Consider the following 26,217-nt stretch of genomic DNA (forward strand, 5'->3'; position numbering starts at 1 on the left):
GACCCTGATCATGGCCACAGAAAGTTTTGCAGACTTCTTGAATAAGGTCAAGGAAATCCATGAGAAAGAGGTCCTAGGTAAGAAGAAACTCGGGATCATTGCTGTAGAGAGGCAAAAGTCAATTTCTTTTTTAAAGCTAAGAGTGAAAACCCTTCTGTTTAGCTCCAATTAACCTGAGCTGGGGAGGTGTGTCTGCCAATTAGAGAGCCTGGGAAAGGAACCCGCAGCTCAGCTGAAGTGTCATTTCTCGGGGTCAGTGGGAGGCACAGAGGCAGGATCAGATCATGGGCCTCTAGAAAACGAAGAGGCTGGTGGTGTGGGTGCCATGCCACTTGGTCTTCAGGAAGCTCTAGGGTTTCGATGTTTCCGGATGCAAATCTGAGCACCTTGGGGGTTTGATGCCAATATCTAAGCACTACTAAATAGCCTGGATGACAAGGGTACCAGATGGAGCCCTGGGAGCCTCACAGAACATAAGGTTTAGTGTGGAAATCAGCAACACTTCATACCACAAAAAGAAACTCATGGCGACTGTTATTTTTATGCTGTCTGATTTCCCTGTCCGCTGGAGTCCTTTCAACATGGTATGATGCAATTATACTTCCCTCACCAGCCATTTGGGAGGTGAAAGGGGGGTGCTCAAAGCAGTGCAGAATGAATCTTTCCTAAAATACTCCCACCCAAGCAAAACACAGCACTGAGGATCCTACTCCTATCCCCCTCCTGCTTTGTGGTCTGTGTTGTCTGAATGTCCTATGTTGGAAGCACTAGATGTTATCAGCTGGGCCACCAAACTGGTCTAGGATAACAATAATAATAAGGGTAATAAATAAGGAGTTGGCAGGCGAGTGTAAATGGGAAGTAATTTACCTATTAGGACACTGATATCTGACTTCAGGTGAGGCAGTCATTGGACACTCATTTGAATAGTAAATGATCAAAGAGGAAGAGGAAAGAAGCAAAAATCCATCCTGAAGATAGCTCAGAATTAGCAGGGGTGAGAAGTCTTTGTTACAGTAAAATTTAGAGTGAGGATGGATAGTTTGTTTCTTTAAAGCATTAACAACTTGTACATTATTAGAAGCCAGGCCACTAAGGAAAGAAAATGCATACTACTACTTCCCATTCTCCTGGTATAAAGCATTTCCAGCATCAACTTTCTGGATAAAACTGTTATATCAGGGTTCTGCAATCTTCGGCACGTGGCCCATCAGGGTAATCTGCTGGCGGGCCGCGAGACATTTTGTTTACTTTGACTGTCCGCAGGCACAGCCCCCTGGAGCTCCCAGTAGCCACAGTTCGCCATTCCTGGCCAATGGGAGCTGCGGAAAGCTGATGGGCCACATGCCGAAGGTTGTCAACCTATGTGTTATATTTTACACTATCCTGGGTTATAAATACAGTCTCACCCTCTGTAATTCTACACCCTGTGATGTTTTAAACCTCTCAACCTCTCCAGACTACTGTTCCCCTTTCAGGAGTCTGATTTGTCTTGCATACCTCTAAGTTTCACCTCACTTAAAAACTCCTTGCTTACAAAATCAGACATAAAAATACAAAAGTTTTACAGCATGCTATTACTGAAAAATTGCTTACTTCTCATTTTTACCATATAATTATAAAATAAAGCAATTGGAATATAAATATTGTACTTACATTTCAGCGTACAGTATATGGAGCACTATAAACAAGTTGTCTGTACTAAATTTTCGTTTGTACTGACTTCACTAGTGCTATTTATGTAGCCTGTTGTAAAAAACTAGGCAAATATCTATATAAGTTGATGTACATCTGACAGACGTCTGCGTACCTCCAGGGGTACATGTACCCTTGGTTGAGAACCACTGTTTTAAAGGATACTCTTAAGCAACTCAGACCCCAAATTTAGATATTGTATAATTGTCTGCAAATCAATTGAGGGAAAGAATACTAGTTGGGCTATAAATATTGCCAACATGGTTTGCAACCAAAGCGTGCAGAATTGTTCTAGCATGAGAACTAGAGCTGGGTGAACCGCTGATTTTTTGGTTCAGCAGCCAAACAAAAAAATCGGTTCAGAGTGAAAAGCATCCAAAATGAAACAAAAAAAGGAAAAAAGAAAATGAAACAAAATGATTTTTTTCCGATTTTCATTTGGTTTCATTTTGGAGTGTTTATTGCCCTGTTTTGTTTTATTTTAATACATAAATATAGCTAAATTTCTAAAGGAAACATCTAAATGTTTTGTTTTGTTCGTAAACAATTTTTTTGGCCAAAACTATTTGCCAAATTCAACCCAGAATTCAGTGACCTGAAAAATGCAATTTTTTTTTTTTACTCTGCACTGAAAATATTTTGCCCAGCTCTAGTGAGAATTAGGTTTTGTAACTAACTAGAAATAAAAGTAAAACTTACTAGACTGTTTTCATCGTCCCAGCAGAGGGGAATGCAAAAATAGTAAATGGTGAAAAGGAAATAAACTAACAACATGGGCAGGGAACCTTGTTTTTCAGAAATGAGATTTTTAAACTAACAGTTTCCTTTTAAGTTGCCATGGTCTGCTAAAAGTTATGATAGTACATTCTGTTTCTGAACTGTCACGTAATTTGCAATAAATACCCATCTCCTGAGCCTTCATTAATTATTCCAGGACTGCAAACAAAGCTAACAGAGCTGACAACAGAGAAGTGTCGGTGAGTAAAGCAAGTTTGGTTCTCTACTCCAGGCTGTGGTGGTAAAGTTCTGTTGGAGGGATGGGGAAGGGCTGCACTATTTACTCATAACATTGAAGGCATCTGCCCTAGGCTGTTGGCACCCTTAACATCTGTTAAAAACCCACAAACTGAAACAAGAAGGCAAGCCCGAAAGCAAACTCACTATCTTCTTTTAATTTAATCCATAAAGCAATCAGCAGTGTCCTTACCCTGGAAAGGTCTTGAATCACCCACCTAGCAGGGGCAGTTCAGACTTACCAAGCTGTCCACTCAGAATTGATCAAGACTTTGAGGATACTGTGGGGCACATAAAGGTTCTCTTCTGAGCCTCCTACCCTGGTGTGGCATAAGAGTTTAAATACTCTTTGCAACACATTCAATCAGATTAAGCCAGAGATATTCTTCTCCCACCCTCCCCCAAGTCTGACATTTCCTAACTTTTGAGTGTATGACTTTGTAACCTTAAGGTGCACGTATAGGTTTGGGTTGGGGGTACGGGGTTGGTGGTGTTGTAATGCAATATATATAGGCTGGGCTGTATTCAATTTTTTTAAATAATTTTGATGGATAATATCAAGGTTTACTTTAAGCATTTCTTTTATTTTTATCAATTTAAATTTTAAAGTTGTGAAGAATTATGGTTTTAAGCATTTTTTTCTGATTTGTACCAATTTAAATTTTCACAATTGCAGGAAATTATGAGGGGAGTGTCAGGAAATAATGATTTTATGACCGTAGATGATATTCAAAAAACACAAATTGTCAACATCACATGCCAAAATATACAACGTCAATAGTCTTAAATAAAATTATAATATATTCTCAAGAGGCATTTTTTTACCTTGCCTATCTGTAAATTTTGATTATTGTCAATGGAAATATTTTTTCATTGGTTTGTGTGTACAGTGAAATTGACATTTATCAACATTCACCAATAAAAATCTATTCCTTCCAAGCCTAAATATATGGAAGTGACTGACAAAGCAGTGGTATCCAAGACCTCTATCCTATTGAAGTTTTCATCATGTATCCCTGGGCTTTGAATCAGTTGCCATCCCCTGTTGTTAAGAGTCTGTCATCAGTGCCCTTCTGGTTCATCCATTTTTGAGCTCAGAGGAGTCTGTACCCTTTTGTGTTCCATCCTGTTTATCTAATGGGAATTGTTAACCTTCCACCAAATTGCTCTGGTGCCAGCATTTAATATATTTATACCCCATCCATCCAATGCACTTACTGCTACACAAAGCAATAGTAGTTTAGTAATAGAAATAGTGTGAGTGGCATGACTGGGCTAGTGTATAAATCCTGCCTGCTGACAGTACATTGAGAAGAAAGCAGCAGATACTTGGGGCAAATCCAATGACCTTCTTGTTTTGTCCCATGCTCTCTCCTGAATTAGAGATGCACAGAGAATTGAAGAGCTGTTTGCTAAAAACCACCAGCTAAGGGAACAGCAGAAGGTCCTTAAAGAAAATGTAAAAGTGTTAGAAAACAGGTAAGAGGTGTTTGATTGATTGATTGATTGATTGATTGGGAGACCTAATGCTGTTTTGTGCCCAGTAGTACACATGCCTACACAGAGCTTGCTTTTCAGTGTCTTTGCAATGAGTGGAATATAGCACAGAAACCTTTTTTTCTCACTAACTAGTGTTAGCAAATTGAGAACCCATCGGGCCAGACTCTGCTCTCAGTTACACCAGTGTAAATGCAGTAAATCCATTGAAATTAAGGGAGTTGTTGCATTTGCAGTGATGTGATTAACAGGCGTGCCTTGTGTAGTACACAGGAGGTAATTGTCCCACTCTTCTTGACATTGGTGAGACCTCAGCTGGACTACGCTGTCCAGCTTTGGGTGTCACATCTGACAAATTGGAGAGAATCTAGAGGAAAGCAACAAAAATGATAAAAGGGTTTAGAAAACCTGACTTATAGGGAAAGGTTAAAAAAAGGGGGCATGTTTAGTCTTGACTGAAGGGGGGCTTCAAATATGCTAAGGGCTGTTATAAGGACAACAGTGATCAATTGTTCTCCATGTCTGCTGAAGGTAGGCCAAGAAGTAATAAGTCACCATGACCAGATGGTATTCACCGAAGAGTTCTGAAGGAACTCAAATATGAAATTGCAGAACTATGTGTGGTATGTAGCCTATTGGTTAAATCAGCCTCTGTACCAGATCACTGGAAGATAGCTAATAAATCTGCGGTATGCCCACACTTTGACTACTGCGTGCAGTTCTGGTTGCCTCACTCAAAAAAAGATATATTAGAACTGGACAAAAGTACAGAGAAGAGCAACAAAAATGACTAGGGGTATAGAACAATTTCCATATGAGGAGAGATTAAAAAGACGGGGACTCTTCAGGTTAGACAAGAGATGACTAGGGATATGATACAGGGATATGATAGAGGCCTATGAAATCATAAATGGTGTAGGAAAAGTAAATAAGGAAGTGTTATTTACCCCTTCATATAAAACACAAACCAGGGTCATCTAATGAAATTAATAGGCAGCAGATTTAAAACAAACATAAGGAAATACTTCTTCATACAATGCGCAGTAAACCTGTAGAACTCATTGCCAGGGAATGTTGTGAAGGCCAAAAGTATAACTGGGTTCACAAAAGAATTAAATAAGTTCATGGAGGCTATTAGCCAAGATGGTCAGGGAAGCAACCCGATACTATCAGTGTCCCTAAACCTCTGACTGCCAGGAGGTGGGACTGAGTGACAGGGGATGGATCACTCGATAATTCCCTGTTCTGTTCCCTCTGAAGCATCTGGCACCAGCCACTGACAGAAGACAGGATACTGGGCTAGATGGACCATTGCTCTGACCCAGTATGGCTGTTCTTATGTTCCTAAGTAATGGGCTTACTCTATAGCAAGGGAGATTTAGGATAGATATTAGGGAAAACTTTTTAACTATAAGGGTAGTTAAGTGCTGGAATAGGCTTCCAAGGGAGGTTGTGGAATCCCCCTCACTGGTGGTTTATAAGAACAGGTTGGACAAACGCCTGTCAGAGTTGGTCTAGGTTTACTTGTTCCTGACTCAGCACAGGGGGATGGACTAGATGATCTTTTGAGGTCCTTTCAGCCCTATATTTCTATGATCCTATGTAACCAAGAGCAGAATCTGGGCCATGGAGTTTATCGAAACTTCTTTCACTTGTGTTACTATCAGCTTTGAAAATTCATATCTCCACCTGATTGCCATAGGGAAGAATTGTGTATCTCTACACGCTGTGTCCAAAAGCTCACTAAAGTAGAAGTGGATTTTTGCCCAGCATGTCACTGTCATGGTGTAATGAAAGCCAGATTTCGACCTTGTCCTGATGCTGTAGATCTGCCTCCCAAGTGCAGGTGAGGTTTGGTTTCATTTGCTTGTATAGCCATGTATGGATAACTTAGCTTCTTGGCTCTGGGGTTTTTTGTTAAGGTTGAGAGCAGGTCTCTGTGACAGATGCATGGTTGCCCAGGAGCTCGCCAAGAAGAAGCAGAATGAGTATGAGAACTCCCATTTCCAGAGTCTCCAGCACATCTTCATCCTCAGTAAGTATAGCGGCCAAATAGACCTTCAGCTTTGCCCTGCTGTCATTTTGCACTTTTGGACCTTAAGTGTCTGCTGATCATTCGGGCACAATCATATGTGCAATCCTGGGGCACATGTCCAATGGGCACATGTCGGGGGGTGCAGATCTGAACATATGGGCCTAGGAAAATCAACATTTCCTATAAACACTAGAGATTTTACCCGAGAGATTGCAACACAGGACTTTGCTACAGCATGTGCATATGGGCCGGGCAACGTCAGCCACTTATAAAAAGATCCATTTGGCAAGGTAGAAGCAACACTCTGGACAATACACAGGAAATATACAGCAGCAGCTCTGCACTGGTAAAGGAAAATCAAGGAACACGTACGATTAATCTTCTCCTGAGTCTTTGGCAGCACCTGAGCACTGCACAAGCCAAGGGTATTTTTCTCTCTGTCTTTGACTATCCCTAGGGATTTTGGTATTTTGTTTTGCTTTGCCTTTGGAAGAAAGAGAACAGTGTCAGCAACTGTGTGTTTATTTCTTCATTATGAGTTTGATCTTCCTCGCACCCTGTACCTCAAGTGTCACTTTCACACAGACATGTAAAAGCCAGGCACTGGTTGGTCATATATCTCCTTTGCACTGCAGCTGTCTGTCCCCTCTACCCTTCATTGCCACTTGGCTTGTAGCAATCAGAAGAAGCACTTTTCACCCTAAAGATCCCAGAGTTCTTTGGGAGAGGGAAAGGGAGTTGAGACTCCTTTGGAAATCTGGCTCTTAATGTCCTGGTAGACAAAGCAGGTCTCTGTTTTAAGTTCTCATCCCAAAGACCCACCCAGAGTAAACTCCGAGGAATTCCTTATCATACTTCACATACTTTCATACCCACGTTATACAGCAAGCACATGCCTTAACTACCATTGCAAAGAGGCAGGTACCTGTAGTTTACAGCGAAGGGTGCCATCAGTATGAGGGTCAGCTCCTGGGGGGTATCAGGTGCTCTGATGGAGAGGAGATGCTGTTTACTAATAGGGTTCAACCTGCATTTCCTAGTTACTGCCCGTTCCTGGAAGGATCATCTCCTGAAGATGATGCTTGCAGGAGAGACATTATAGAGCCAGACTCGCTGACGGATGCTCTAAGGCCATTCTCAGAGGGCATGCTGCCTTCAAGAGTTATGACTCCCAGCTGTGACATCAACGTGGATAATAATGTGTACCTGAAGGCAGACACCAGCATTTTAGTTTGTGTCTCTTGTAATGCTCCAGTAGGGAGAGACGGAGGGCAATGAACAGCCAGGTCTAGTACAGCAGGGAAGTTCATCTTGCTCGGTATTTAAGGTAGAAATTCCCACCTTTGCCACAGGGTGCTGGAATGCTCGCTATGCACATTTCTAATGGGGAGGAAAAAATCTGCAAGCGCTTGACCTTAAACAGCGTTTTGAAGAGGCCTTGTTGGAGGGATGCTGAGAACTTGCGCACTGGCCCTTCTGAGCCACTTCAGCTGCAGAGAGCCTGGCATTTCATCTCTGGAGGGGTTAAAATTTCGATGGCGGGTGGCAGGAGCGATTTCACCAACTGCCCTGCAGTCATGGCCGATCTGTGCCTTGTTGTAAAGCTGGCACCTCTATTTGGAATCCGTTGGGGTTTTTTAAATGCTCATCATAATCCTGCCCATCCAAGGCTGTCTCCACAGGGCAGCATTCATCTCCCAGCATCTTGCCCAGCTAAATCCATGTCTGATCCCTAACCTGCTGCACTCACTGTCTCTCTCTGCAGCTAATGAAATGAACAGGCTGAAGGAGGAAAATAAAAACCTGAAGGAAGAACTGAAGAGGCTACAAAGCCTGGAGTAAGCTCTGTTCTGGGTTTCATTCATTGGGTGGTGTAGGGCTGGCCAGGTGGTTCCCCGGGGACCCTGGCACTCCCCTGGTCACAGTTGAACCAGCCCAGCATGAGAACCTCCTGGCCAAAGAAGTGGAGAAGCCTGTACAGTCTTCATCATTGTTTTTATTCCAACTTCCTAGTATGAGCTTCTGGTTCCTTCCCTCACCCATCAGTCCACCTGCATATAATAGAGGCCCCTTCATCTTCAGCCTCATTGGAACCAGGCAGGATTGGTGCTTGGCACTGGTGATGTCATGGAGTGAAATGGGGAGGGAGATCATGGAAAGTTCAGGGAGTTTCCTGACCCTGGCTCCCCTTTAGTCTGGTTCTTTGACTAAATAGCGATTGCCCCACTAGTGAATGGGAGAGAGAACCCCTACTCTGACTGCAAGTGTATGCTGAACCCCTTGTCTCTGAGACGTGAGGACTAAATGGCACTCGTTACACAAAGTGCACTTCTGCTAACATACTAATTATGTGGGGTGAAATCCTGGCCCCACTGATGTGAAATGGGAGTTTTGTCATTGAGTTCAATGGGGGCAGGATTTAACTCTTCGTTTTTATTATCACCAGCTTCATCACCGTTCACGCACTGAGTAAATCTGTAGAGATACCGATCTAGATCTAACACCTCTTGGCAAAGCCATTGGGACATTGGGCAAAGGCAGAATGCTGATCCATTAACGTGGATCTGCAGGGAATGGATCACATTTCACATGGGAAAATGAACTGTGAGAAAGAGAATCAAGAGGGATTAGGAGGGGAGAGGATGTTTGCTATAAGTAGTAACCTAGCAGAGCACTTTGGTGAAACCCAAGTAACATGTCAGGTTAGCCAACATATACAAATCAGCTCATTCCTTAGGGGTTTAAAGTCCATAGAAATTATCACAAAGAGATCAGTAGAGAAACATTCTTGCTTTGGAACCCAAACGTTTCCTCAGTTTAACACAAATTCTCATATCTAGCATCTCTCAAATGACTGCAGAGGTTTCTAGACCTGGAACTAGCTTGACTTACTGAACTAGAGCTGTGCAAAAGTTTGTTGCAAAACCTCCCTGCATTGAGGCCTTATATGGCTAAACTGAAACCCCTGCCAGAGTTACCAAGTTTGTCACAGAACTTTGAGAGCATATGGGCCAGTCGTTAGTCTGCATTGAATTCACACCAATGTCATGGCTTCCTGTGAAATTTTGCATAGCAGACTAAGAGGAAACTCAGCTGCTTCGACTGAGTTCTGCTTTGAGAAGGTGTCAGGGCTGCACAGGGGTTTTGGGGTGCCTAGGGCAAAATCTGAAACTGAGACACACACACCCCACACCCTTCCAAAAACATTGCCATTGATATGAAAGAGTTGAAGAAGAGGAGAGGGGATGGAAGGACAGAGAAAGCCCAGGTGTGTGGGGTCACTGCCTTCCCTGTGCGGATGGGGAGACTGCCCTGTGTTCAGGCGGTGGCCACTCCTGGTCCCACCTCTCCCTGAGCTCCAGCACTGTTGTGAGTGGTGTCCCCAACACTTGACCCTGCTCCTACCACCAGACTCTTGACCTGGTAGGTCTCCTCAAGCCCAGCATGATGAGGCTAATGGCGGTGACAGAGGAATCTGGGACTGGCCGTGGAGGGCAAGTTGATGGCAGGTGCCAAACTCGAGTGGCACTACAACCCCGTGTGCCAAGTCACAATGACTCTCACTCAAATTTGGCCTGGCCACTCCTCCATCACTTCGGGAGCTCTCTCAAACAGACGGCCTGGGGCAAACTGCCCATTTTGCCCTCCGCTCTGGGTGGCCCAGGATGGTGTATTGGTTCAGAGCAAACCTTGGCGTCCAATTCAGTTGTGATGAGCTGAAACGGAAGAAGATGTTTCCGTGAGCGCTCAGGAAGCCCCATCACCTTGTTTCCCAGGGCTCCTGAGTTGTTGCACAGTCCGTTAAGATGAAACACCGGCACTCAGAGCTCACACCAGGGCAGCCTTTAAACTTGTGGTTCCCATCTCATTTCTTTTTCCATTCATTTGTTTCCTTTTCACTACAACAGTGACAGAACAAAGCACCAAAGAGCCCTCCCCAGAGAAAGCAGCTCCATCCCGGACTCACCATTGGCTTTACTCTCCCCAGTAAGCCGGAAACTCAGCACAGACAAAGCAACTAGCAGAGAAGCAGAAGAAGGGTATCATGAACAGCCTGGCCAACAGCTGGGAGAAGGTATATACTGCTGGCTCCAGTATAGGGGGTGTAGGGACCAATGACTGGGCTGCAGCAGTGAGTTATTTTGGCAAAGGATTCTGATTACATCAAATGGGAGCAAGAGCCGAAGTCATCAAAACCCCAGGATGGACATCAATCTAGAGCATAATATCTGGATTGCATAGAAATAATACATGAGCTGCAGTGCTTTAGAGGAAAATATTCCCCTGAGGTGATCCAGTGTCATCCATCACAGATGATGTGTGGGAAGTGCAAGTCTTTTCCCTTTATTCCTGGCAGCCTCCTTGCAGAGAGCCCCTAGGGCTCCATCTGGAATCAAAAGAGAGACAAAAGGCTTCCCTTTTCAGCACTGGCCTCCCTATTCACATGCCCACTGTTACACATACCGCTGATTGTACTCCCCGCCCCGTACCGGGCACACTCCCATTAATGTGCAGGCAGCCTTTTGCACAACAAACCAAGCCACTGATTTACACACACAAAGCACCTGTTCCTGCATTTGGTTCCTTCCCCCTCCCCTGCCCCCATTGTCAATTGCACATGCAAAAGAGCCTACACATTCAGAGGCTGGCTTGAGTCTGACAGAAAATTTGGCTCCAAAGAGATAGAAATCTTCCTTAGGAAGCACTTGGTGCCCTGCCAGCTTTTTGTAGCTGCGATCTGCTGATTGATATCCAGGTTATCAGACTGGTTGACCAGACTTTTTAGGCTGCTGCATTACAGCGCCACGTGCAGATGGAAAAACCATAGAGCAGCCGCAACAGAACTCTGCACAGCTTTCGCAATGACTGGCTATTGCCTTTGTTTTCAGAGAAGTCTGCAGGACAGAGACGTTCTCTGGGCAGTAGGATGTCTTCAAGTGCTGTTCTCCAAGAAGCACATGCTCTGGAAATGGTAAGAGTTCCCTGCGGATATTTAGCACTGTCAGGCTGTCCTCGTCAAGTCGGGCATCATTCCCGTGGGGACCTGATGCTGGATAAGCTGTGAAAGGGATGGGACAAGGAATGAAATGGAGGCACGTGGGGTGAAGTGACTTGCCAAGGTCATCACTGGCAGAACTGGAAAGAGAACAAATCTCCTATTGTGTCTCCTGCTGATAAAGTCAACGTCCCAGCTTTGCTTTCACATTTATATTCCCTAGGAGCCTCAGAACTTGCCTAGCAGCAGTTGATCATTATGCTGTGACAGCATTCATTCCTCTTCAAATCACACTGACTCCCTTTTTAAATAGGTAGTTGGAGAAATCTCTTAGGACTGAACCATAGGGGTATTGCGCAGGCCCACATTTGGATACAGCCTTATCCTGTGGGATATTTTCAGAGAGATGGGGAATCCCTGCTACTGTCTGTTTTGAGCTTGTACCTTTCCTAACTTTCCACCCCTTTGAAACTGAAAGTGCATTTCAGCCGAGGGATCCAGAGTGCGATGGAGTGCCAGACGTCATGCCCCCATAGCTCAGGGGCCATAGCACTGGGTCTCATGGTGGGAACTCAGACACACACGTGCTTAATACTGGCACTGGATCCAGTGATCTGAACTCCATATAAATATGAAACAGCAAGTGAAGGGGGTTTTGGTGAGGCTGCAGGTGGGCTGTGAGAGTAGTTAATGAAGATAAACAGTAGAGGCTGGTGTCATCGGAAAGTGGGTAGGCAAAAATGTTGAGTAAGGGCTTATTCAGAGCCTTTTTACAACAGCAGAAAGATTATTCTGTACTGGCCGCAGAATAGGAGCCTCCCCTGGAAATAAGCCAGTGAAGCAAATGGACTCTGTAAACTCATGCAAATAGGGTCTAATAGTTTGACCAAAGGACTGGGAAACTGACCGATTTGGCTAAGCCACTGACTCTTGGCTTAACCTTAGACAAGTTACATGACTCTGTAAATCAATGTAGCTGGAAAATAAGGAATAAATTAGGACTTGCTGAAAAATATGATGCTGCATTGGATTGGCGCCTTCTTGGGGAAATACATGGCTGATTATTATTTAAAATGCCAACACCGTATTGAAGAAGCATTCAGCTGTTCACTGGAAACTTAGCAACTCATTTTTATCGCCCCTTAAATGTAAATGGGTATAAGACAAAATGTAGCCTCACTAACAAAGACCACTACTAAGCAGGGTTTTCTGCTGTCATTGTTCTCTAGTCAGCTAGGCTTCTTTCACCTGGGGATCATTTCTGAGAGCCCTTTAGACCAAGCTGAGCTTTAAGCCCAATAGCCCTGGACATGCAAACTTTTCTCCTCTGCCTTTAGACTTCCCAGAGGATAGCTAACCAGCTGCATGGAACCATCGCTTTGGTGAGACCTGGCTCCAGACCATGCCTCCCTGAAAAAATCTCTGCCAGGAGAGCAACGTCACCACCAGCAAGAAAAACCTCACTGTTCCTGGAGCGTGAGCGCAGCCCCAGCCGTGAGGCGTGAGTAGCATCGTCTCAGTACTGATATATCTCCAACATCATAGTCTCCTTGGGCCTGATCCAGAGCCCACTGAAATCAATGGAAGAATTCTCATTGACTTCCAGGGCTTTGTATCAAGCAGCTATTGTGTTACTGGTGGGTTTTCTTTTTGCTTCTCTCTCTCCATCACAAGCCAGTTCTTCCAGCCAGAACATAAGCCCCACCATGGTCTTTGAACCAGGAAGATCCAATCCTCACAAATTTTGGAGCTTAGACTTGGATAAGACCTCCAAACCTCATAACTCCAGCAAACCAGGCTGGAAATCTCACAAGAACAGACTTTTTCTTGAGATTCCCACTATTTTCTGCAACTATCCCAGGCAGAAAACACCAAAAACCTGGATCTTATGCTATGTTGTTGTTCTTCCATCAACCTTAACGAGTTTACTCCTGATCTACAGCAGGGCAAATGAGAGGAGAATCAGGCCCCTAGAAAACAGTCTGTCAGAGTATCTCTGACCTTCTGCAATTGGCCAGCACTGAGAATTGCAGAGATCTCCACATAAAGAAAAAAATGTTTGATATGAACACTGGGCAGAGATTCCCACTGCTCCTTATCTAATCCAACTGGCTTTTCTGTGGTGCTCATCACAGTAGCATCTGAGCGCCTCACTTCCCATTAACTTTAGTGGCAATTAGGGTTGAGTGAGACCTACAGACTCATTCAGAGACTATAAGTTCCCCCCAGCAAACGCCTCGCTTGGATGCGTTCTCTGTGAAGCCAGGCACCGCCAAATGCCGAGGAATGGTCACAAGCAGGGACTCGATTTATATAGGCAGGGTTTTCTGAACACAGTTTGCACAGCTCACCCATTGCTCAGGTTTCTTTAAATGTGGCTGTAAAACTCTACAAGTGAGTATGTTGAAGGAAGGAGGAAAGACTCTATCAGCAATGTGAAACTGTCAGGTCTTGGCAGCCTAGAGCTCTATCTTCAACTGGACTGCATTTTCAGGCTCCACTTGCTTGTGTCTGTGTAACCCCCTGGTGTTAGAGGTCCCCCTATGCTTTGTCCATAGAGGCTCTGAGCCAGCTAGAGAGACCTGGCTTTTTAGCTCAAGCTGGAGCCACTTGTTTCTGGAGGTCCCTATTTCAATCCTTGGTGTGGCAGACAAGATGGTGGTCATCACACAAGCTTTAGTGCACAGCTGATTGGCCCATCTACAGCCAGTAGGCGCACACCCATTTTTGCAGACATGCAGACAGCGTAGTTGTGCACCCAGCTACTTGCTTTGCACACCCAAATGCAGATTTTGCATGGATGTAATCACTATGTGGGTGACCTATTGTATGTGTGCAAAAGTGGGCATGCAAACTTTGCTCCAACGTATCATTTTCTGCTAGTGTAAACTGCCAGAGCTCCATTGATTTCAACAGAGCTATGCAAGTTTACATCAGCAGCGTATTTGGCCAATCAGTGGCAGCACATGGAAAGCAGGTGCTAAAAACAGACACTGTGATAGTGAGGTGACCCACCTGGAAACTTGCCTTTGATGTGTTTGACTATTTTTGTTTGTTTCATTTAGTTGCTTAAGAACAAACAAACCAGATTCCCACAAAGCCACTTCGTCCTATGGAACTCTACAGCTGACCACCAGGCAGGAGCAGCTCTGCCTCCTTAACAAACATTTCTCTCTGCACCAGTTTGGACTCAGGAGTAACAGCGCTTCTGCAGATAGGGACAATAGTTTGCCAAGCCACTTGCTACAGGCCAGAGAGGCTGAAGACAGAACGAGGCTGCAGGAGGAATGGGAAGATCAGGCCGCCATTTTAGAACTCCCTGGAGCTGTGGTGTACGTGCGGGACCAGCATTTGGAGGGGAGGCTTCCATTTCTTAAGCACAGAGAGAGGCTCCAGTATCTCCTGGCACAAGAGCATCAGCAGGGATTCAGGGCCAGGACAGAAGGCGACCAAAATGCAACTCCAGTTCCAGCTGTTCCTGAGGAAAGGCCCCTTTCCCCGCAGCTGAGTGCGACCATGGGGTGCAAAGAAGAGAGGTCGTGCCTGGAGAAACCTGGAGAAGGGAAAGTTGTTTGGATAAACAGGGACAATGTGGAGCAAAGGGAGGAGGCAGAGGCAGCAAGAGAATGTCTCCTGGACACACCTCTGGACCTGTCAGATTATGGCAGAAGGAATGAAAACCTGAAACCTGCCAGCTGGCACAAATCCTCCAAACAGCATGAGGCTGACAGTCCAAGTCCAATCTGTCCGGAAAGCCCCACGCTTCAGACAGGCCAGAGCTCCAGCATGCTGCCAAGAGTAGAGCGTGAGAGCTCCCACCTAGCCTGCAGCCAGCTCCCTGTGGCCAAACCGCTGCAAATCGGCAATGAGACCGAGCAGTTCAGTGCCAAAGAGCAAGAGGCCCTTGCGGCACCTTTGGTGAGTACATCTTGCATTGGCATCCGTTTTTCCTCTGCAAGGAGGCTGTGGTCAGCAGTCAGCTTGCTGGGCTGATCGCAGTTTAAAAGGGGCATCAGCATCATTGCTGAAAGTTCTGACCTGATGGCTCTTACTGTGGCCCAGAGTGTGTGAAACAGGTTGGTGGTGCCAGTCCTGTCCCTAGTGGACAGATTTTCACCTTGCAAAACGACAACCACAATGAGCACTGATCAGCATCCTTGCTCTCAGGCTCAGAGGAAACCCAGGACTGAATGGACCATGGCAAGTAACTACCCTCTAAGCCTCAGGGTTTTATTCCTCCGGGTTAGGATTAAGGTGCATCGAGAGACGGCCACTATCCCTGCTGAATCTGTGCGTAGGGGACATCAGGTTCTGTGGCAATGTCCCACAAATACACAGAAACCCCTATCTGATGCTGTCCAGGGGGAGATGTGCATCTTTGCAGTTATACTCATTGCCAGGCTGGAGTGGGGCACCAGTTTTTTTCACCACCTTAGGAGAAGGCAACATGTCTAGCAATAAAGGCATTGGCAGTTCTTCCCATCGGTTTGTAACTAATACAGCTATTGCCATGTGTTACAGGTCCCTTCTCCACAAGGACAACCCGCTGGCAAGCTACCATCATATGATCCTGCAACAGATTCAGAGATTAGGGTGAGAGTGTCTCCTGGGGCACAGAAGCGAGAACCAGGTGCTCAAACAGGTAAAAAGCCCCAAGGAAAAGCAACATTTGAGAAGGCAGGAGCAGACAGTGTTTTGAGTCTGGTGTGCTGATCTCCTTAGCACTGGAAAGTCTATGGACAGGGCTTCCTAGACATGCATGCAATATGAGGCAATTGTTTTAAATTTTTTATTGTAAATTCCAAGAGGAAGACTTTCAAAGGCACAAAGGTCACCTGGGCACCAAACTCCCATGGCATTCAGCGGAGTTGGATGCTTAACTCCCATTTATGCCTTAGAAAACCGCTCCTCAAGTCTACAATTTTCAGACCTGCATGTCTCAACGTGAGACTCCTCAATTCATATCTAGGTGCCTAAATGGAAGTGGCCTGATTGTCAAAGGTGTCGAATATCGGCAGCTCCATGACATAAAACAGAGAAGCCTCAGGACTGCTGTACTTTGTGTCAGTCATCAACAGACCCCCAAAGGCTGTTCCTGCAGCCAGGAATCACACCCAGCATGCACAGATGCCCTGGCTATGCTCCCTTTCCAACAGGCATGTCTCTATACCAGGGGCCAGAAGGGTAAGTGGCATAGGAGCCATGCAGTGGCTCAAAGTCATTCAAGGATTCCCCCATGAAGTGTGTTAGAGCTTTCAATTTTCCAGCGTCTTTGTGCTACCAGAACTGGGTCTATGATCTGGACCAGCAATGAAGATAAATAGCTGCTTATCAAATGGGGGAATGAATGCTTTGGGGAACATTGGGAATGGAATACAGAGCCTTCAGCTACAACTATACTCATCACAAAAATGGTGGGGGGGGAACCCTGTTTATATGAAATACTTTAGTAGGCACTGGGGATGGACCAGGTGAACTGTTTTTTTTTATTATTAATTATTATGATTTATTATTTTTTATTTTATTATTATTTTATTTGGGGAATACATTTAGTTTGAGCCTCTATTATGGTGTTTTTAAATAGTTTCCAGGCAGCTTGCAGGCATTTCACTCTTTTGACCTTTTAATTAACAATGTAATTAACAATTAATTAAATTGTGGCCCTTTGTTGCCAGCAGCCACTCTCCCCTCCAAAGAGCAGTGAGATGTACCTTAGAAGTTAGGGGTTAGGCACCAAGGGCAGTTTAGGTGCCCAACTCCTACTGGATTTCAGTGAGTAACCTTTATACCTCCATAAATCTGCCATTGTGAGTGCCGATTGGGTAACTGTGCTCCCAAACAACTAGATTTGGTCATTTGCATGTCGTGGTTAGCTGCAATCCCAGTAATTGTATGCATACATTAGGTGTGCATTTGGTGTATGCAATTACATGCCTGAATTTTGTAACATCTGGCCCAATATACAATGGAATCCTTTTGCAGTGAAGTCAGTTTTGTTTTTTTTCACAGAACAGACTCACTACAGTGGAGATTTCATTGCAACCAGTTTTGCAGTTTGTCCATTGCAGGAATTGTTTTGAAACCATTTGGAACATCTGCTCTGGTTCATTCTGGCTCTGATCCTGCAGTCCGTACACAAGCAAAATTCTCATTGGCCCTGTCTAGCCTAGGAAGATAGGTTGTATTTAAAAATCACACAACTTCTCTTCCCAATCTAGACATGGCCATTGACTTCAGTGAGGGATTGCTACATAGATACAGCAGGGTGCAACTGATGGAAGTTTACTGTAAATTGTGTTCCCCACAGTCATTTCTTTTATATTGGTATTCTGAAAATCAGTCCCCCTATGCCACCAAACCACACACACTTGGGACTTGGGCCTCCTGCTAAAAACTCAGCAGCATGTACACTGTGGTGACTTTGCTTTAGAACCCAGTTTATAACTGGGTCAGACTTTTGCTTAGCTCAGCTCTGGGCCAGACTCACCAGTACGCTCCAGTTACTTGGTTCTACTCCAGCAATGCAAGGCAGCCATAAATCCAGCTTTCCTGGCCAGTATTTACGGCTGCTGTGTGGCACTGGGCAGCCGGAGAGTACTGGTGAGCTTGGCCCCTGGTCTCTGAGTTGTGCCAGCATTTCTTGCCTTTTCATTTTGAAATGTCGTTCGTTTTGATGTCTCAGTGACCGGAGCTGTGACTATGGTTCTGTGTGATGTCTGTGAGGGGGCTAGGAGTTGTTACTGCCAAAGCCGATCAGTTAACCTTCCCCTTCTGTTTCCCTAGAGGAAGACAATGCAGAGTCTGTGAAGCAGGATTCCGATGAGCCCGACACATCGGACAGCGAGGTTCGCTTCCTTTGACTGACACATGCACCAAGAATCATAGAATATCAGGATTGGAAGGGACCTCGGGAGGTCATCTAGTCCAACCCCCTGCTCAAAGCAGGACCAATCCCCAATTTTTGCCCCAAATCCCTAAATGGCCCCATCAAGGATTGAACTCACAACCCTGGGTTTAGCAGGCCAATGCTCAAACCACTGAACTATCCCTCCCCCCAAGAGCAGTCCAAGTCTGGTTCCTCTTTAAAGCTGTGAATTTCAGTGGTGAAAGTTTGTGGGAGCTGGGCCCCTTTGAAGAGCACAGGCTACTCCTGTAAGGCAGAGAGATGCTACGGTTTCCAAGGCTGGAGTGGGCTCAGGTGCTGTCTCTGGGTTGCAGAAAAGTTCTGCTTTTGCTTTCTCATGCAGTTTTTGCTGCACGATTAAGATAAAAGGAAGTCATACTCCTGCTGAGATGGCAGCTTGTCCTCCATCAGATGCTCAGATATCTCTCTCCCGTCCCATCCCCCCCTCACTCCCTGGTTCCCAGCCCATCAATAACTGGTGGAGATTCCATACCTGATGTCATTTCCTGTGCCCGGTTTTGTCTGAGGAAATCCCAGACATGCGGCACGACTCTTTATAGAGACAAAAGGCTTTCTCGCACCATAGGGGTATCCCTTGCCTTTAGCCTAGTTCGGTAACACTGGTAACATATTGACCTCATGAAGAAATACGGCATGTCCAAAGATAAGAGGAAGATGCTGTACTTTTCTGGGAATATCACATTATCACAACCTGGTGTTTCCCTGGCAGAGAGGTGGGTCTGTTTAGCAGGACCCCTGAATCCTGCCGTGGGATGGTCGCACCAGCAGTTACAACTCATTGCACAGGCACAGAACATCCAGATGGGAAACTTGGCTGCCTGATGAAGGTGCCAATGGAGGTGGGGGGGTGCTGAAGGATGAGTCAGTTAGGCCAAGATAAATACTAAAATAATAATAATATTGTAGTGCCAAGTTGCCCTAGTCGCAGACCAGGACCCCACTGTGCTAGGCACTGTACAAACATAGAACAAAAAGATAGTGTCTGCCCCAAAGAGCATAACATCTAAGGATAAGAGAAGAGACAACAGATAGATAGAGATGGATGGGGAGCACAAGGAAACCATGAGACAGTATTGGTCAGCATGGCAGGCAATGGTCTCCACACACCAACAGCAGGGAGGTAGGGTGACCAGGTGTCCAGTTTGTGACCGGAACACCCGGACAAAAAGGGACCCTGGCAGCTCCGGTCAGCACCGCCGTCCGGGCCGTTAAAAGTCCGGTTGGCGGTGCTGTGGAGCTAAGGCAGGTAAGTCCCTGCCTGTCCTGGCTCTGCGCTGCGCCCCAGAAACAGCTAGCAGGTCTGGCTCCTAGGTGGGGGGGGCATGGGGCTCCGCATGCTTCCCCCACCCCGAGCACTGGCTCCACACTTCTATCGGCCAGGAACCACGGCCAATGGGAGCTGCGGGGGCGGAGCTTGCGGGTAAGAGCAGTGCACAGAGCTGCCTGCGGTGCCTCCGCTTAGGAGCCGGACCTGCTGCTGGTTGCTTCCAGGGCACAGCATGGAGTCAGGAGAAGCAGGAAGCCTGCCTTAGCCCCCTGCTGTGCCACTGACCGGGAGCCACCAGCGGTAAGCCAGCACCCAAACCCCAATCCCCAACCTCCTGCCCCAGTCCTGAGCCCCCCCCAAACCCAGAGCCCCCTCCTGCATCCCAAACCCCTCATCCCTGGCCCCAACCCAGAGCCTGCACCCCCAGCCAGAGCCCTCACCCCTCTCCTGCCCCCCAACCCTCTGCCCCAGCCCAGAGCCCCCTCCCACACCCTGAACCGCTCATCCCCAGCCCCACCCGAGAGCCCGAACCCCCAGCCCAGAGCCCATACCCCCCCACCCCACACCCCTGCCTCAACCTGCAGCCCCCTCCCACATTCCAAATCCATCTGCTCCATCCCCCAGACTGGACCCCAAACACCTCATCCCCAGACCCACCCCAGGGCCTGCACCCCCAGACGGAGCCCTCACCCCCCTGCACCCCAACCCCCTAACCCAGAGAAAGTGAGTGAGGGTGGGGGAGAGCGAGCCACCGAGGGAGGGGGAATGTAGTGAGCAGGGGGCAGGGCCTCGGGGAAGAGGCGGGGCTAGGGTGTTCGGTTTTGTGCAATTAGAAAGTTAGCAACCCTACAGGGAGGGCTCAACTTGGCAAACATTAAAGGGGGCTGTTTTTGAAGGGTGAGTGCTCAGTACTTGCTGAAAGTCAGGCCCCTTTCTGGCACATTACGCTGATCATCCACTTTGGCAATCTTGGGTTTAATATTTGCAAAGTGCTTTGAGCTCCTTGGGTGACACTAGAGAAGGGCAAAGTCCTGGGATCATTGTGAGCATCAAATTCACAAACAATTGCAAGTTAGCACTGTGCTGTAGGGGATGGCAATGAATCCAAGAGCGACAGGATGGGTCATCAAGAGTCCGGTGGGCCAAACACTGACCGGTTTTCTGATTTGTCTAGGTGGCTGCCACTTATGAACATGAAACCCACCAAGAAGAACATGCAGAAGGAGAACATTTGTGCACAGAGGACAAGGGTGAGGTCTTGCAAAAGAAAAGGAAAAGAGGGCAGGGTCCAGGGACAAAAGGTACGCAGAAAGAGGGCCTGCTCGGAAGGACCTGCTAATAGAGCCCAGCTTGCATTGTCTGAAGCTAACTGATATGAATCTCCCTGCTACCTGAATCGCAGCCATGTCCCTCAACATTAGCAAGGGTCATGACCCTGTTTTGGATACTGGTGTGGTGAGAGGAGAAGGCTTGAGTAATTGATCTTGGAGGAACTGGAAGGTCATGATCTGTGAAGTTCCTGCCAAGCTTACAAGATTTGGAGTCCTGCTGGGCTCCTGCGGTTCTGCACTCTAGAGGAGGTCCTTCCAAGCCAAGGCAGAGGTGTAGTGAGTTAAATCTTGCACTGCCGCTGCCTGGTGCTGTGAATACAGAGAGGACTTCCCACACCAGATACCATGGTGATGGGTGGGAAATAAGAGTATGGACAGGGTTTTAGAAGCTGCAAATGGGCATGAGAAAATATTTTTTTGAAAAAACATTTAATTGGTGATAGTACAAGGGAGAAAATGGGCATCTGGGAATGGAAACATTTTATTTTTCTTCCTTTTCTGTATGATTTTTCCCTTGGAAAATTCTTAAATGTCATGAGCAGCAAACAAACTTGTGGCACAGACCTCTCCAGTCTCTGGAGGTCTGGAACTGTGAGTGATGGAAATGTTAGTGGGGTGAGATATTGTTTGCAAATGCTGAGTGTCAGTAAATACAATGGAGCCAGACAATCAGAAGTCCCCTGTTGTTTAGCTACAACTAGCCAGTATGGGCCTGCTCCATAGGAATATAGGAATTGCCAGACTGGATCAGAGCCGAGGTCTATCTAGTCCAATATCCTGTGTCCAACTGTGGCCAGCACCAGATGTTTCAGAGAAATGTGCAAAAACCCCACAACAGTCAGATGTGGTATAATCAGCACCCATGAAGGACTCATCCTGATCCCTAGTAGTTACAGATTGGCTTAGCCCCTGAAACACGACATTTTTATCCTTTCCAAAACTCGCTGTTTGCATTAACCATTATAACGCTGGGTATTCTTCTTGTCCATATAAACAGCCAATCCCTCTTTGACTCTTATGAGATGTTGTCCTCAACGACATCCTGTGGCAATGAGTTCCACAGTCTAGTTATGCACTGATCAGTTTTGACTTTGCTACCTTTCAATTTCATTGAATGTCCCCTTGTTCTTGCGTTATGAGACAGGGAGAACAGAAGCTCCTGCTCTCCCTTCTTGGGCTGTCACCTAAGCTTGAAATGGGGCTTGTTTAACAAACAACATCCGCCCCCCACCCCAGCCTTTTGCCTTCTAGACCATTCATTCCTGTATATACTTTTATCATGTCACCTCCTACTCGTCTCCCTTCTAAGGTAACAATCCCAACCTTTTCAGTCTTACTTCGGAGGCGTTTTTCCTGGCCTCTGATCCTTCTCATTGCCCTTCTCTGAACCCATGTCAGCACTGCACGCAGTATCCAGATGCAGGTGTTCTCCTGATTTGTAGAATGGCATGATAATATTGTCCATCCTGTTCCTTTGTTCTGTGCTTTAACTTCCATGAGATTTGGATCAGGCCCCCATACAACTATTCCAATGACCCACACTTGATTAATTAGCATTTTAAGAGCAATACATAAGGGGCATGCAACCCTATTCCTTGACCCACCGTGGGCCTGTTTGCTTCCCACTAAGTGAATTTCACACTACACAAATGTTTGCCCAAGGTGATACAGTTGGTTCCTTATGATAAGACACGCTACACTGTACATTGGTAACTAGCAAAAAGAAAAGGAGTACTTGTGGCACCTTAGAGACTAACCCATTTATTTGAGCATAAGCTTTCGTGCCTCCGATGAAGTGAGCTGTAGCTCACGAAAGCTCATGCTCAAATAAATTGGTTAGTCTCTAAGGTGCCACAAGTCCTCCTTTTCTTTTTGCGAATACAGACTAACACGGCTGTTCCTCTGAAACCTGTCATTGGTAACTAGTGTATCTCCAAACAGGGAAGCCCTTGCTAATGGTTAGCCAAGCCAGCTTGGGATAGGAGTGGCTGAGAGAGCACGTCTTAACACCTAAGCTAATAGGTGTAAACTGTAGTGTTTGTTTAGCCAATACTAAGAACTGCTGATTGTCAGACTAGGCGAAATACTCCACAAAGCGTTATTGACATTCGGAGAAAGCTTTCACACAACCGCTGTTGATCTTTAAGCGTGGCCGTAGAGGTCTCACCTTGCTAACAATGGAATGTGTTGTACCGGTATTTCCTACAGGTGAGTAAGCAGAAAATTATTATCAATAAGGGGAGGTCTATAGCAGCAGGCCTGCCAAGCCGTAAATACTGCTCCATCATAAATGGCTTGCTAGTAGCCCTCTTTGTGCAGTCAAAAAAGAAAGGCCGGCGTTGACCGATTGAAAAATGCATAGAGAGCTGTCACCCGAGCTTAAAAGGAGGCTTGTATAACAAGCAACAGCCACCTCTCACCTCACCCCCTGGCCTTCCTGAGATACCTACAGAGGCAGCAAATGAAAACTTGCTCAAACAATAAAGGAGCTCCTCTTAAAAACAACCACCGGAGCCGAGCTTTGGAAGCTTGTCAAACCAAGGGCGGATGTGGAAATGGCACTGCCAGAGCTGCTGAGAATCTTAAAAGGCCTGATCCTGCAGCGTGGGATTGGGCAAAGTTGTACAGAGTTTGGAGACAGACAAGATCTCTGAGGGCTATCGGTCAGGGATTATTGATACACAATCATCTTCGCTGTATTTGAGCATTTCCTGGCATACATCCAGACACCAGCTGGTGCTAGGCTGTTTGCAGTGCTTTGTCCAGCCTTGCTGTCAGGGGTTCAGATTGCACAGCCAGGTGATACAAACACATTGGCAAAATTTTTGTAAAATCCGGTGCCAGATTTTCATTTGAAGGGTGCAATGTGACTGGCTCTACACTCTGCTGCATCTGAATTGACCACTTGTGCATGCAGATAGCTGACTTTCACATGTCGTCATGATAACTCTGAACACAAGTTCGGAGCACATTTTGGACATTCAGATTGTGAAAATCCAGCCCCTAATTTTCTCTTCACTCGTTTACTGATTCCTTTTAGCATCTGACTCACCATGGAAAATAAGGGCCACACTTACCAAGAGCCAAGACTCATTTGTACCTATTCAAAATGAACACTTACACACCTGGCTACATTTGTGTGCACACATCCAAGGAAAGCTTTGCACGTGCAAATGCCTCTTTGCACACAATTGCCCAGTCTGTGCAAACAACAAGTAGGCTTTGCACACAAATGCAGGGGCAGGCATCTCGCAGCTTTCTGTACACATGCACTATGTCAACAATTAAATATAATACACTGCTGAGACTTCCAGCCTCTGCCCCCTCACTTTTGCATGTGCAATGAATTATCTGCCCCAAAATGGACACAACCCAGCTTTTCATACACCAAACAATTTCTCATACACCAAATAATTAATTGCAGATCTGCCAGTCTGAGGCCAATGGGGGCTTGGCACATACAAAAGAGACGTACACACTATCGGTGGCGCACTCAAAAAGTGGATGTGCAAGACTGGATTGAGGCTGCCTGAAAAATCCGTCCCTAAAACTCATTCGATTAGTTGCACTTTTGTTTCAGAGTCGAGTTCTCTTTCTTCTTCCCATCCACTCTTGCTGCTGTTTTTCAGGTTCGCAAGCCCATGAGGGATATTGAAATCTCATTAAAATACCTGCGTTTGTGGATGTTTAAAACAAAACTGAAAACGGTTTCTATTCCTCTGTAGTTTGCTAAGCCTCATTTTGGTTTAAACAAATGATAGTTTGGGCCTAGAAATTGTTGACCATATCCCATTAATAGTGGTCTGAACAGTCCATTGCCATGTGGTTAACGCCTGTGGTCCTCTTCCTATTAACAGCATATAAGAAGTCAGTGAGAGGAAGAAGGAAAATCAAAGCTCCCCAAGCATCGGCTGATGCAGCAGAAATTACAAAGGAAATGGAGCACAACAGCCCTGCTTGCGGCAACAACATCTTTGAGGAGAACTAACTGAAAAGTACAACAGGCAGTAATATCCCAGACCGTGTGGACTGCAGGAAGAGGCTTGGACAGGGAGCCAGAGAACCCAGTGTTTGAACCCCAGCTCTGATAGTGACTCCCTCCTGAGGTCCCTTCCAACCCTGATATTCTATGGTTCTATGTTGGGGATTGGTCCTGCTTTGAGCAGGGGGTTGGACTAGATGACCTCCTGAGGTCCCTTCCAACCCTGATATTCTATGGTTCTCTGTTGGGGATTGGTCCTGCTTTGAGCAGAGGGTTGGACTAGATGACCTCCTGAGGTCCCTTCCAACCTTGATAGTCTTTGATTCTATGATTCTATGAACTTGGGCAAGTCTCATAACCGCTCTCCTTTGGTCTCTCCGCCCATGAAATGGGGATAAAGACATTTTGTTAGCTCGTGGGGGACTTCGGGGGGGACTAATTCCCAACAATGTGGAAACCACTTTGAAGATCCTTATGAAGTTCTAAGTATTATTAATGGGCACAGAGCTGAGGTCCATGTATCATGGCAAAGGTGAACTCCATGGGAGCCTGAGCAACACAGCTGAGCTTCCACTAGTTTTACACAAGGCCTGCAGAACAAACAGCTCGGTGTTTTTCACACTCTCAGATGAGAGCAGAACCTCACTGGAAAACAAGAGCTGGTGATGCCTGTCCTTGATGGCACAGGGCTGGCACAGCTGGTGTTGTTAGAAACAGTCTCGCTGCTGGTGCCTCTGGGTCTGATTCTCGTCTCCAGCACACCAATTCCATGCTGGTGTCACTCCCACACTGAGTCGCTACCGGTTTACGGCCTGATGCTGCGCCTTGCTGGATCAGGCCCTTGTGCTGCTGTCTGCGAAAGGAGAATTAAGGCCTTAAATGCAGCGCTGCTGTGGAGTGCTAGAGTCAGGACAAGGAGCAGAGACTTTAGAGGACGCAATGTCATGGCATTTCATACAAGGAGAAGCACTTCAAGGGGGTAATTACAAAGACGAGCTGATGGTAACAGGGATATACATGTTAAACATCCCATTTGTGAGTTTCTGGCTGTAGGATAAAAGAAAGTGACAAGCAGAACACGTGTTGCACAATTAAATGTGCTCAGGCTCCCTTCTCCCCACATATACAGCCTGCATTGATTAAATCGCTGCACAGGTTGACTATAATAGGCGGTTCTGTTGTTTGCATTGTACGAAGCTAGTGTTTTCCCTTTTCCAGTTCAATGCATGTGGCAGGAAAGCTGGCTGTGGAAGGGAGCAGAGGGAGGAATGATGGGGTGGGATGCATGTCAAAAAGAGAAGGGGGAGAGAACAGGATGGAAAGGGGAGAAGCTGCACATATGCTCTCCTGCAAAATGTACTAGATCCCTGGAAAGGTCAGGTCTATAAGTCAAAGCTGCAGCTTGCATGAGCAGCACTTACTCAGCAGGTCACACTGACTTTGGCAGCATCACTGGGGTCTTATTTTCTCCTGGA

At 46.2% G+C, this 26,217-nt stretch overlaps 1 protein-coding gene across 1 annotated transcript; it reads left to right on the forward strand.

Moving 5' to 3' along the window:
• Nucleotides 1-24,748, forward strand: RBBP8NL (RBBP8 N-terminal like). Its single transcript, XM_073310120.1, has 13 exons — nt 1-77; nt 2,630-2,672; nt 4,093-4,188; nt 6,129-6,241; nt 8,007-8,079; nt 10,150-10,316; nt 11,131-11,213; nt 12,575-12,738; nt 14,303-15,155; nt 15,759-15,879; nt 18,021-18,082; nt 20,604-20,730; nt 24,618-24,748. Exons 1-13 carry the CDS (start codon nt 11-13, stop codon nt 24,746-24,748), a joined length of 2,100 nt encoding a protein of 699 aa, XP_073166221.1. The 5' UTR covers nt 1-10.
• The last annotated feature ends 1,469 nt before the right edge of the window (nt 24,749-26,217 follow it).

Source organism: Lepidochelys kempii, chromosome 13, assembly GCF_965140265.1.
Source record: "Lepidochelys kempii isolate rLepKem1 chromosome 13, rLepKem1.hap2, whole genome shotgun sequence".
In the NCBI taxonomy this organism is placed as follows: domain Eukaryota; kingdom Metazoa; phylum Chordata; order Testudines; family Cheloniidae; genus Lepidochelys; species Lepidochelys kempii.

Bases quoted from the DNA above. Each gene is read 5' to 3' on its own strand.
- RBBP8NL (XM_073310120.1), top strand. From the start codon at position 11: ATGGCCACAGAAAGTTTTGCAGACTTCTTGAATAAGGTCAAGGAAATC. The intron at 78-2,629 runs GTAAGAAGAAAC...TAATTATTCCAG, and splicing joins CCATGAGAAAGAGGTCCTAG to GACTGCAAACAAAGCTAACA. The intron at 15,156-15,758 runs GTGAGTACATCT...CATGTGTTACAG, and splicing joins AGGCCCTTGCGGCACCTTTG to GTCCCTTCTCCACAAGGACA.